The sequence below is a fragment of the Aricia agestis genome, chromosome 17 (assembly GCF_905147365.1).
Source record: "Aricia agestis chromosome 17, ilAriAges1.1, whole genome shotgun sequence".
NCBI classification, from domain to species: Eukaryota; Metazoa; Arthropoda; class Insecta; order Lepidoptera; family Lycaenidae; genus Aricia; species Aricia agestis.
Window position 1 is genome coordinate 13,356,800 of NC_056422.1, and position 13,475 is coordinate 13,370,274.

Consider the following 13,475-nt stretch of genomic DNA (forward strand, 5'->3'; position numbering starts at 1 on the left):
ACTTATCAGAAACTCTTTTTAACGCGCTTTTATAATGAGCCAATGATAATGCTTATTTTCTTAAATTTTTTGTAAAAAATCATACAACAGATTTTTAGTTAAGGTCAATAGTAAGTATAGTACTAGCAATAGTTAAGATCATTTTCTCCTTAAAAATATTTATTATAACATCTTTTCAGAGGAATGCTTCAACGCCAACGAAGTGTTCGACATCTGCAGCGCCGCCTGCGAACCATCCTGTGCGGACCCACAGCCCATCTGTGCGACCCTGTGCAAGTCCGGCTGCGTCTGTGCTGATGGGTTCATCAGAGGACCAGATGGGTCCTGCGTGGGTGTCGACAAGTGCCCAGCTAACAGCACTGATACTAATGTCCTAAAGCGGTATTTAAATACTATCACTACTATCTTGCATTTGCCTACTGCTTAAGGGTGTAGAAGTTTTAAGGCCTGTTTCACCACTTCCTGATAAGTGACGAATAGGCTATCCACCAAATTAACTTGACAGATCATGTATGGAGAATCTGTCAAAAAAGTTGTGAATATCCCACAATATCCTATTCGGCACTTTATCAGAAAGTAGTGAAACAGGCCCTTAATTTACAAGCCATCATGAGTATTAGATTATATTCAACTGGCAATAAGAAGATGTAATTATTATTATTGTAAGTTCTATTATTATAATGGAGCACCGAACATATTTCAAAAATAAAATTTTGAAGACAGAACATGTTTAGTAAGTAGGTATGTATTATGTGACATCTGTTAATGAATTTAAGTAAATGAAGTGGAAGATCAAGTTAAAAAATTGTTTTAATTCAAAGACCTGTTTTTAAAAACTTAATGAATCCAGCTTTTAAAAACGAGATAAAGAAATCTCATGACAATGAAAAAAATTTCAGCTTACGCTTTTATATTTTATTTGCTTATTTTTAGGCGCGTGATATTCAGGCGAGATTGTAAACTCAATATTGAATAACAAACTGAAACATTCAGTCATTCATTCATCAATGGATCTGGCGATCAGTAAAAAACGTATCAAAATGGATAGAAAAATCATAAATGTGGAGTACTGTATCGAAATATCTTTATTTGTTGGTATTGTAACTATGTTGGCAACCTGAAACAAAAAAATACATTTTTATTAAATTTCACAACATATTTTTTATCTTCTCGTATTTTTTTTATAAATTGAAAACAAAAATTTAAAAAAATATTATTAAAGTTGTTACTTGAAACTGCCATCTATTGATAAATGGAGGAACAAATATAACATTGACTTGACTCAGTTAGAGGCTATGACTAGTTTAAGCTATACGATCACAGATGGCGCTTTCGAAATTTTTTTTATATCTCACTTCTCAATAATTATTATTATAACCAACTAAATGTGTCCAGGCTATTTAGCCGAAACTTTTTCGTTTTCGCTTCGTTATAGAATCGCTGATCAAAATGTATGGAATTGACATAAGACGAGTCGAACGTCAACGTCATATTAACGAACGCTTATATGTCAATTCCAATACATTATCATCGGCGATTCTATAACGAAGCGAAAACGAAAAGATTTTGCCTCACCCCCCAGGAATGTGTGGACTGTGGATGTAGGATAATTTGGAAGTACTATCAGAGAAGTTGATTCTTAGGCAGATGGCGGACCTAAGTAATTTGGTCGCGTTACGCCAAACCAATCAGACCCACAGTTGACATAAGCCGACCAACTGACGCAGGTTCGGTCAACTGCCTAGGAATCAATTTCCTCGATGGTACAATTACTTTTAATAAGAAAAGTAACATACAACATTATTCAGTTTTGGTTCTTTTTTTATTCAGTCTATTCCTTATCAAATCACAAGATTGCATCAAACCAAACAAAACCTTTTTTGACGTTTATGAGAAAGTCAATTTGTAGAGAAGTGGAAAGAAACGAGTCTGAATGATTAAAGTTGTTTTTTTTAGAACTGAGGTAAGTAATAAGTAATATAAGAGTGGGTTGCACCATCTTACTTTTAACTATAAGTAACTTTAACTATAACCACAATGCAAAATGTCAAATCTTTGGTTAAAGTAAAAAATGGACGCCATATTTAACCATAACCTTGAGCTCGACAAGGTTTTAAATGCACGTGGCGAAAAAAGGAACTAACGCTGTCATCATAGAAAAACGCCATTTTTGACAGTTCTCTTTTACCAGCAGCGCCCCCGCCCACGTTCATTTCAAGCCTTGTCGGGCCAGCTGTCATCTGTCAAATTTTGTGGTCAAAGTTAAAGTTAGCCGTAATTATAACCATAAATTTAACTTTAACCGCGCCTCTGGTGCAAAAGAACCCTAAGAGTAATTAATTCGTAGTCTAGAATCTATTATTTATAGGTTTTTGATCGGCGATCCTGCAAAGCAGTGATAAAGGACACTAGGCCAAGCCCTATGGTCTCTTACTTTCTTATACTCCTCCTCCCGGATCCCGTAGGCCATGTAGCTGTAGGTCAGGAACTGGCTGTTGTTGGAGACGAGCTGGAAGACCAGATCCCTGGTGCCTGCCCGGCCGTATATCACGGTGAAGTCCATCTCGCCCGTCGCGTCCGCCGTCGCCGATACCTCGATATAGGATATTACGTAGCCTTTCTGTGGAAATATTCAACAGAACTTTTTTACTTGGGCTACCTGGCAATTTCGTCTAAGTTCAACCTCTATAAGGTCTGGTGCAACATAAAGCACAATACCGAAAAAAAAAAATTATGTTGTAGATTGGTCTTTAATCTTCAATTGCTCACGATGATTTTTTTCCAAACTCAATAGGTTTTCAGAAAAAAAATGTACCGTAGTCATCGATTTTTCTGCAAATATTCTATAAACTTCCTAACCTGTTATTACTCTATGGCCCTATCAAGAACGCGGCGAGCGTCGTAACCGCCACTGTACAAGGCGTGCTGATATGAATGTTATTTTAATGTCCTTTACGTCGATATTCGTACTGACAGACATCGACCTACTAATTTCAGGGCGGTATCAGCCTTAAGTAGTGATGGCAGGAATCAGAGGCTAGACCTAACCTAACCTAACCTAACCTAGGCTAACCTAACCAAGGGCTAGAGCAAAAACACTTACTTTACCCCTAAATCAATATTTTTTATGAAAGTAAGCCACTTAATTTCCGCCACCCCATGTAGGCAATCTGTAGGGCCTCTATGGACGCAGCAGCCCCTAGGCCGTGGCCTATAACGGCCTAATTATAAATCGACGGGGCTGTCCTAATTAGAGCCTACGTCACAGCCACAGAAATTAATCTTGATTTATTTCTGTGGTCACAGTTGCCTACTTGTCTGGAATATTACGTACCGCTTTGATGCCCGATTTCTAAGTTTTTTTGATACGAATTTATCAATTCACTAGCGCTTGTGATGAGCTAACGTCAAAACAACAAACACCGGATAACGCTATTGAATAGACGAAGTAAAACTTAACTGAAGACTTTACTAATTATAAAAAGAGAAAGAAAATAAAACAAACATAAAGAGAAAAATAACATAAGAATGCTCAAAAGACTATTGTAACTAATTGTTAGTTATTACAAGCCTGTTACACTTTTTATAAAGTTCAAGATGACGCCCGTGCCAAAATTAGTTTATCGCGCGGGAACCGTACATTTTCCGGGATCAATAGTATCCTGTGTCCTTTCCCGGGACCCAAAGTATCTCCGTACAAAATTTCAGCAAAATCTTCAGCGGTTTGGGCGTGAAGAGGTAACAGACAGACACACTTCGCATTCAAAATATTGGTATGGATCTTTTGACTTTCCCTCCAAGTATACAGTATAAGTTTACCTTAGCTGAAGCGGTGACAGTGACGAAGAATGGGTCGTAGTTGTTCTTGTGTCGAAACCGATCCGACCCGCCGCTCATCGGCAGGGAATCTGAAAACATCGTACACTATGTCATAATCGTAGCTGAACAGGAAATTCAGACAAGAAAGTTTAAGGAGACACGGTAAAAAAAAGTTTAAACTAAACTTCTATAAAAACCTCTAAATAAATGAAGATTAAAAAAAAACTTCTTTTGGGGCGTCAAAATCGAAAATCAATTCTATCGGACCTTATGCGCAGGCATAAGGTCCACAGGCATAAGGTGCACAGGCATAAGGTGCACATTAATAACACCAAAATTAATAAAACTCAACAAACAACGTGTAAAATATAAAAACAATTTTCAAAGCACGTTTTCACGTCACAAATAAACAAAACCTTTGAACGGAAACCCTTCAAAGTACAAAGTAAAGGCAAAAGGTTTCAAGTGTTCAAACTTTACCGTGTAAATTTAGAAAACCACGTGAACGAAAGTATTAATTTTTCAGCGGTGAACTTCGTACCACTCCTCCTTATAAACCTTCCCTTCCACGATTATCTCGACAAGACTCAACTAGCCAACCGTACGCGATTATAAGCGATACTAACAAAGTTGAAAATTCGTGTTTATCTATCCTTAATATTATTTGTTAGTTTGTTTGTTTGTTTGAACGCGCTAATCTCAGGAACTACTGGTCCGATTTGAAAAATTCTTTCAGTGTTAGATAGCCCATTTATGGAGGGAGGCTATAGGCTATATTTTATCACGCTAATACTAATAGTAGCGAAGAAATAGAGGAAAGTGTGGAAAAAACGGGGGGAAATTATTTGGAAGGGCTTATTTGAACGCGCTAATCTCAGTAACTACTGGTCCGATTTGAAAAATTCTTTCAGTGTTAGATAACCTATTTATCAAGAAAGGCAATTAAAGGTTGTATTTTATTACGCTAAGACTAATAGCAGCAAAGAAATAGAGGAAAGTGTGGAAAAAATGGGAGAAATTATTTGAAATGGCTTATTTGAACGCGCTAATCTCGGGAACTACTGGTCCGATTTGAAAAATTCTTTCAGTGTTAGATAGCCTATTTATGGAAAAAGGCTATAGGCTATATTTTATTACGCTAAGACTAATGGGAGCGAAGAAATAGAGGAAAATTTGGAAAAAATGGGGGAAATTATTTGAAAGGGCTTATTTGCACATATCCATGTCGTCACTTATGGCTCTCGCGGAAGACCGGCGCTGAATATGCCTTCGGGTGTACCAGCATATGCCGAGCGTGGGCCAATTTGCAACTACTATTTTGAATTGCTTATATAATATTATAAAAGTAAATATGTACCGTGTTTTGTAGTGGCAAATAAAGCTTATTATTATTATTATTATTAATAGTCAATCGCCAGTCATAATTGGACGCTATTAAGCATTCGTGTACTAACCCACAAAAATTACGTATTGAGTTATGAATGCAGTTATGTTCTTTAGATGATTTAGAACAAGACTGCATTCAAAATTTGTGGGTTACAACAAAAAAATTGTGGGTTAGGACACTAATGCTAAACAGCGACCAATTGTGGACAGACAGACGGACAAACATAATTATAAGGGTTCCTTGTAACTACAGTACCCAATAACAGTTCTTTTGATTGAGGCACTTGTCATTCAAGGACACTTATAGCGAATTCTTGATATCACTATTGATAAAAGATAAGAGTTAAGAGTGTTAAGACATTTCAAAAAACATCGAATGAACAATTTAAACAATCTTAGAATAATATTCTGAAGAAACTAGACATGTTGTTGTGGAAAAATGACTAGATAGAAGCATTTTTTAACTTTTTTTTTTGTTAATTTATTACTAACAATTTTATTTGAACCAAACTTATGGAAAAGCCAAAGAAATATTCTGTATTGCTTCGAGAAGGTCGAACAATAAAAGAAATAAAATTTAATTGCAACAAAAACATCTTAATGTAAATGATGCCAAGTCAAGATGCTTGCTTTCACTGTAAAAAAGTTATTGTCAAGATTGCAATATTTTTTTGTTCTGGTTGTTTTCCTATTAAATTTCAACAAAGTGCTCTGACAAACTACTAAGGAATCAAGTGGTTATCTCTTTTCATCGTAAGAATGTTAACGAAAATTTGTATGACGTCGAATTTATTACCACAAAAACACAAATAATATTATTGTTTACGTCCTCAGAAGTAACAAAATAAAATACTCAGCTTGGATTGTACGTATGCTTTGCTGGATTTGTTCTTGGCAGGGACACTACCTTTCCCCCAGATAATTACTATTTGAAAACTCTAATCATATGAAAATTATGAGACTAGGCATAATATAATTTCATACATTTTATGAAATTTTGTACAAAATTTGTGACTTGATGTGCCGTTCGGACTTTAGTGAAAATTTGAACTTACTGTCATATTCTATCCCGACTTTGAAGTGTTGTGTCTCGTAATACTGTGGATATCCAAACGCGAGGGTCGCGGTGATGATGATGAGGAACCTGTACATCCTTGCTGCTCACTGTTGTTCACTGCTGCTCACTGTTGCTCACAACTGCTCACTGTTGATCGCTACTGTTGACACTGTACAACTGATCTCGGCTTCGGGAGATAAGAGTTAAGTCAGTGTATACATATGAATTGAAATAAATATCCATACTAATATTATCAATGCGAAAGTGCGTACGTCTGTTAACTCGTCACGCACAAACTGCTGAACCGATTTTGATGAAATTTGGTTAAAGGAGGGACAGTTACACTTTCGCATTTATAATATTATGGTGGTAATACGCAGGGGACTGCTGGTAGTGCTGAAATATTTGGCGCCCCTTTTGTCTAGCGCCCCCCCCCCCTAATGCCGCTACTGTAAGTATGGATTCGCTGTGTAAGTATTTTGTAATTGAGTAAGTCAATGTAAGAACATTAAAATAACTCAAAGAACGCGAGATCATTTCTTTAGTGTAGCCGCTGCGTTAAAAGATATCTACAGATAAAGATTTCGACATGTTAAATCTATCTTCACCAAGATAACATTGTTCAAATATGATTCACAGATGAAATAAAGCAACAATATTCTGATAATGCAGTTCTCTAATAAAAAATAAAATTTAGTTCAAGGAACGCGAAAATCACTTGGCAAGCTAAAGAAAGATTTGCGCTCAGAAAACTTCGATAGCGCGATGCAGCATTCTGTTAGTCTGTCACAATAACTTATCACTTTTAGTCAATAAACGTCATGATTTTTTTTTAATTTTGTTAGTCCCGCTAAAGCTCGAGAACGCTGAACCAATTTGGCTGATTTCAGTCTTAAAATTGTGGTAGAAGTCCGAAGGTTTATATTACTTTTATTAGCTAAAAGCCGAGCTTTGTGAGGGCTCGCATCGTCACACCTTGCCTGACTAATGATAACACATCTACATGTGAATAAAAATTACTATAATGTTAAAGGCTTAAAGCACAAATCAATAGACGTAATAGTTTTTCCAAAGTGTACCACAAAATGTTCAGATTGTGGGATATACTAGGGTTCACTTCGCTCGCCCTGATTAGGTCGGAAGTGATACGAAGTCTGGTCATTCATCAAGTTCTTATATAAAAACTATTCTGTCAGAACTGAAGGTCGTACTATAAATATATTTAGTATAAAACTTCATTCGATCAGAGGTAAAAATAAATGCAATAAACAGTCAGCTATCGCAGATGTGTTGTGTTTTCTTTTGCGTTTATTTATTTTGGTTGATTCATTTATTGTTGTTATAAATAACAGATGGTTTAAATATGAATGATGCGATAATGTCGGTTGATTCTCCAAAATTATATTGTAATATTACAATTACATTTAAGGCGACGCCTTGATAATTTAGCTGTAGCGATATCGATTTTTCTCAGCAATGACTAAAGCTAAGAAATTATAGTTCATTGTCAGTATTCATCATGTCCTTGTCTTTGAATTACCCATAGGATAACACGATTGGTCAATTTTTTATTACACAGAATAATCATTCAAAAAGACCTCTGTAAAAAAAGGGATTCTAATTTTGCCAACAGAGGAGAGTGATTTAAGCTTCCAAAATTTGTCCAAAGATTGGTTCAAGCGTGTTCATTAAAGTGTATACTTTAATTTGCCCATAGCTTATATAAAATGGTATATGGTTTTTTAATTACGCGACAAAATCCATTTTTTCGCTTACGCCCTTTCCATTTCTTTATGTTCCATTGCTTATTTTGTGTGTTGTGAAGTTTTAGATTGCTTGTTTTCTATGAGAGGCTGGCCCGGCCTCTCATAGAAAACAAGCAATCTAAAACATATCCAACATTGTTTTTTTTTTACTTGAACGTGGCGTCACCTTAACTAGATGACGCCCGCAACTCCGTTGCGCCTAAATTTGTTTATTGCCCGGGAACCGTACATAATAAGTACCCTGTGACCTTTCCCGGGACCCAATGTATCTGCATACTAAATTTCATCAAAATCGGTTCAGCGGTTTGGGCGTAAAAAGGTCACAGACAGATACACGTTCGCATTTATAATATTTCTTAATATTTGTAAAGATAATGGATATTATGGATAATGTTAATTGCGGCAGTTAATCTGGCCGATTCTCCTAAATTGCAGTGCAAAAATACAGTTATGTTATGGTTTCGATATGCTTATTATTGACATAAATGTAATTAAATGAATTGTTTAACAATGTTTTTTTTATTTCATTTTTTACTCCCACACCGGTTTCGGTGACGGTGGCCAGTTTCATTTTAAACCAGGCCAGTTACGCAGGAGTAATTTTACAGTGCCCAAGTGTGTGCGCAGTACACAAGAGCACTCTCTATTCCTTTACTCTCATAACCCAGTGGGGCGGAAGACCGACACAACTGGCGAGAGATCAGGCGCAGAACCGACTTTTTACATGCCCATCCGACGCATGGATCATCTTACTTGTCAGACAATCAGGTTAACCTTAACCAAACTTGGAAATAACATGTTTCCAACGCGGGAATCGAACTCACGACCTCCGAGTCAAGAGCCACGATCTAAACCACTGGACCACGGAGGCGTTATGGGTTTTCTGAATGTGAAAAGGTGAAATACACGCCACTTTCTAATTAAAACCTTTAATTTATTGGGTGGATTAAATGAGAAACTAGCCCGTCATTAGATTAGATTTACCTACTTGAGTTGTCATTACATAAGTGCTTTTAATTTATAATGGATTCCCTTTAAATGTTCAAATCACTTACCTACACCTACGATGAGCACTTTACCACACTGATAATGATATTATGGGAAAGTATTATATTATGGTTATTGTTTGGAGTCCTATTATTATTATGGTTGCGCTGAATGTCCCGGGAAAGAACCTTTTTATCCAAAAAAATGTACGGTTCCGGCGTGATAAATAAATTCTGGCACTACGGAGTCGTGGTTATGTAATTTGCGAGAAGCGTGCCTGGCAAAAAGGCCTGTTCAAAGAATCAAATATCAATACGATTTCATTTTTGTGCAAGTTAATGAATATGGTCATAATATTATTTGTAGTTTATAGCCTAATACTAGAGTAATATAACCAGGCACAGTGTTTTTGTCACTTCATTTGACTTATGTCTTCCATTTCAGCGCGGAATTCATAAAATAATAAAACAAAATGGCGTGCCTGGTCCTGCGAGCATAAACAAAAAACATATAAATCTAAAGATAACAAATAAATGTGAAATAAACAAGATATACGATGATATTTGTGAGGAAATATAAATTATTGGGCAGAAATGGAAAACTGGGAGAGCCATGCTTCGGCACGAATGGGCCGGCTTGACCGGATAAATACCACGTTCTCACAGAAAACCGGCGTGAAACAGCGCTTGCGCTGTGTTTCGCCGAGTGAGTGAGTTTACCGGAGGCCCAATCCCCTAACCCCTACCCTATTCCCTTCCCTACCCTCAACTATTCCCTTCCCTTCCCTTCCCTACCCTCCCCTATTACCCTATTCCCTCTTAAAAGGCCGGCAACGCACTTGCAGCTCTTCTGATGCTGCGAGTGTCCATGGGCGACGGAAGTTGCTTTCCATTAGGTGACCCGTTTGCTCGTTTGCCCCCTTATTTAATTTAAAAAAAAAAAAAAAAAAAATTATCGTAGGAATACAGCCTAAAAAAGTTGCTTATATTGTCTTTGTGCCGTTGCCGGAAGAGGTGTGTAAATTGTTGCAGTGGCGGATTTACAAATTTGCCGCCTGTAGGCTATTAAATTTTTGCCGCCCATATCTGACCTCTGAAATTCAATACGTTAGTTTAGTTCACAACCATATCCCACCAAAAAGGTTTTTTGAAAATTTTTGCTGAGACGACCACACAAGGTTTCACCCTGTGCGGTAGCGAAACAGCGAAACCTTATATATTTACTGGTATGTAGAATTTGTTTAAGTTAGGGTCAGTAGAGTTAGGCCGTGTAGATTCAGAAGCTAATTGGCTCTACATGACATCTCATGTGGTCGTCTCGGCAATATTTTGCAAGAAATGTTTTTGGTAGGATTTTTTATTTCTGTAAGATAAAAAAAATGGGGCTAAATTTGCCGACCCTCTAAATCTGCCGCTCAAGCCAGGCTCCAGCCTACTTAGCCTATTCGTAAATCCGCCACTGGATTGTAGAACCTAAACACCCGTAAGCACAGAATATATATTAGTTGTACCAACCGTAAGGCCGAATTTTACTCTTTAACTTATTATTATGTTATGTGCAGGTCCATTCGTGCCAAAGCATATCTCATTCGTCAATAAAAAGGTTTATTACAAACACTAAAGTTGCTCGCATTCGTAAAAAGAATTTAGGTCGAGGAAGAAGAATTTTCGTTCCATATTTGAATTTAATGAACACCAATCAAAGCGTTCAGCTTTCAAATTTTTTTTCCAATAAAAGTTTGCATTGCATTGACAGCCAGCACTTCTGAGGAATTTTATTGAGTGTGCTAAAAACAATACGTTTTTAGCATTGAATACCTATGCTTAATTACTAAATATTTTGATTTTCGATTTTGATACTTTTGATATATTTTGTTGGCGTTAACGATAATCGCTTGCCACTTATCTAGGCCCTCTGGCAATAATTGTTTCGCCATATACATTTAAAATAAAAAGTAAAAAGGCGAATAGTCGGCGCTTTTTGCCGACTATTCGCCGACTAGTCACCGACTACGAAAGAGGCCGGTTAGTCAGCTTTACCGACTAGTCGGCACATCTCTAATTTAAATACTTAAATACCATAATATTATATTACTTAAATAGTATATTATACTCAAATATTTGATATATGAAAGTAATTATAAATTATTCTTATTTATAGTTAAATAAAGACAAGTGAAGAAAAGTAGATATCTCACTCTCGAGTGTAGTTAAAAACTACTCTTCTCATAAAGTCAAAATCGCGACAAAACTCGATAAAAATATGTTGTCATGTTAGGGTTTTTTGACGACAGATCTACCCCAGAAAAATGTATGTCATGTTAGGGTCAATAGAGATCCAAACCATCAAACATCGAGAAAACAATATGTAGACAAAATTTTCTCGTTGGCGCATGCTAGGTCGGCAGAATAATTATTCCTTATTTACGGGGACAGAGTGTCTAGTTCGACATAATATAAGCTTAGGTAAGTACTTTAGAAAATAGCTGACCTTTCATAGAAACACCTGAATATTATGCAAAGGTTCCCATTTCATATCATAAGTCATGATTAATGTTGCGTTTACGCTAGCGCGTTTACGCATTATTAATGTATCGGTCGGGTTTTGCGTAAGTTTTCAAAGTTGTGCGGAGACTGCAGTGCGATGGCTACAGGTGGGGGAAGCGACCCTCTCACCCGGATGGTGTTGCCAGCTCGGGAATATATTTTACCCTAAACTGGGGAGAATAGCATGTGGAATTTGGATCTTTCGGGAATTTGTTTTATTGAAATACAAAACGAAAAGTATAGTAAAATTATTTTAAATACGTTAATGGTATGAAATTATTACAAGCCATTATGATATTTTTCATAGATGGCGTAATTTATTTGTTTTACTTCCAAAGTTGAAATATCCTCTACTAGGCCTTGTGATTCAGCTGTCGATAAAATGAATAAATATTGCTTCTTTAAATTAGCGAAAGTAAATTAAAAATAGGTATTTAAATGTTTAATAACCATGCAAGCTTAAATACTTTTCCAAAGTATTCACAGCGCGCGCGGATTTTGCAAGCGGACCAACAAAAATCTTACATTTGAGGGCCGACATTTCAATCATCAGATCATTTTTATCTTATTAATTTATTTACCACTTTGCCATCTTCTCAATAGGTTAAATCTATTAAAACGCCACTGAAACAAAATTTATCAGAAAATCAAAAATCTGGTCTTACTTTGGTCTTACTCAAGTTATTGCAAAACCTTCAGGTTGGCATCCCTGGCAGCCAGCCTCAGTATCCCAGCATCCGCCATGCTGCACGGCCGCGCGCGGAAACCGGCACGCGCGTGATTCGAATTCCGAATGTTTTGTTTTTTTTCTTTGAAGTTTACAGCCAGTGTCACATGTGGCCAGTGGTAGTGAGATGTTGACGGAGTTGAGCAGATATGGATGGGGAGAACCGCATCATTTTGAACGTTGGCGGCATCAGGTGAGACACTTAGACAAATTGCATTCGATGGTGAGGGTAGAAGTCAAAAGTTATGGAATTTGACATAATGAGTGACATGGATTTTGCGTTATGTCAAAACTTTGTTTTGATTAAGTTAGTTCGTCTACGAAATTATCGAATACAACTTGTCTAAATACACTGTCAGTAGTCCATCGCTTTATTTAGCATCCTAATTTTTTCATAATTATAAAAAATATCTACAGAAACGCCAAAAATACGCCAAATATTGTAATGGCGGTAGTTCACAAAACAATGACAAAAAAATTCATTACTTACCTCTGTAAATAAATGGACGGTTCTGATGATGATTAAACAATGAACCTCAAATGCCAGGGTTAAGTAAAACCCAGACCCAGCGAAAATGTTTTGAATAACCCGAACGCTTTTGTTAGCTCGCTACACAAGAAAATAAGCGATTTTTTAATTTCCGTGCCCGTGTGTACTTAGCTGGTGTACTTAATATCTGTTCATCATCAGCAAGTCTAAAATGGCAATCAATGTTTCATATTTGGTTTCATTGCTGTAACTTGTAACACATGTGAAATATTATGAAACTATGAAGTTGTACGGATTGTTGCAAGTAACTGTGGATGAAGAATATAAGCATTTAATGTGGGCATTTTAGACTATCAGCTGCTCTTTAACTTAGTTGATAAAGTACTAATATTCCATGCTAGGTGAAAGCTGTGTTGTTAATATCTACATTTTGGCCGCAACTTCGATCATTCGTTTATCGTGTGTGTTTTTCTGGAAGAAAATCTATCCCTTCTAGAACAGAAGATATATTTATGCCGAATTTCATAAAAATCGGTTTTGTAATCGGTAGCGTTAGATGACAGTAAAATAATTACAGTATTTGAATGTTAATAATAACAGTTAGTAAGTACACTATTTTGGAAAGAAATCTTTATACATGGATGACTCTTCGCCAAACGTAATCTTAACTATGTATTAAGTTGTAACAAAACTACGT

The 13,475-nt window shown here is 36.4% G+C and overlaps 2 protein-coding genes across 2 annotated transcripts in view; one reads left to right on the forward strand and one right to left on the reverse strand.

Moving 5' to 3' along the window:
• Nucleotides 1-162: 162 nt before the first annotated feature.
• Nucleotides 163-6,415, reverse strand: LOC121735691. The gene is made up of 5 exons (XM_042126593.1): nucleotides 6,261-6,415; nucleotides 3,820-3,908; nucleotides 2,435-2,620; nucleotides 1,071-1,117; nucleotides 163-373 (listed from the first exon to the last, which is right to left on the reverse strand). Exons 1-5 carry the CDS (start codon nucleotides 6,355-6,357, stop codon nucleotides 163-165), a joined length of 630 nt encoding a protein of 209 aa, XP_041982527.1. The 5' UTR covers nucleotides 6,358-6,415.
• Nucleotides 6,416-12,310: 5,895 nt separating this feature from the next.
• LOC121735435 (potassium voltage-gated channel protein Shaw-like) overlaps nucleotides 12,311-13,475 on the forward strand; it is a 231,603-nt gene continuing 230,438 nt past the window's right edge. Inside the window, exon 1 of the mRNA XM_042126270.1 lies at nucleotides 12,311-12,481. Within this exon, the coding sequence (XP_041982204.1) occupies nucleotides 12,438-12,481 (44 nt within the window). The 5' untranslated portion in view covers nucleotides 12,311-12,437. The remainder of the gene's footprint in view (nucleotides 12,482-13,475) is intronic.

Coding starts and splice junctions, on each gene's coding strand:
- LOC121735691 (XM_042126593.1), bottom strand. CDS start 6,357: ATGTACAGGTTCCTCATCATCATCACCGCGACCCTCGCGTTTGGATAT. Junction 1,118..2,434: donor GGGAGGAGGAGTATAAGAAA/GTAAGAGACCAT, acceptor TTTTTGTTTCAG/GTTGCCAACATAGTTACAAT. Junction 374..1,070: donor AATAAAGATATTTCGATACA/GTACTCCACATT, acceptor ATACCGCTTTAG/GACATTAGTATCAGTGCTGT.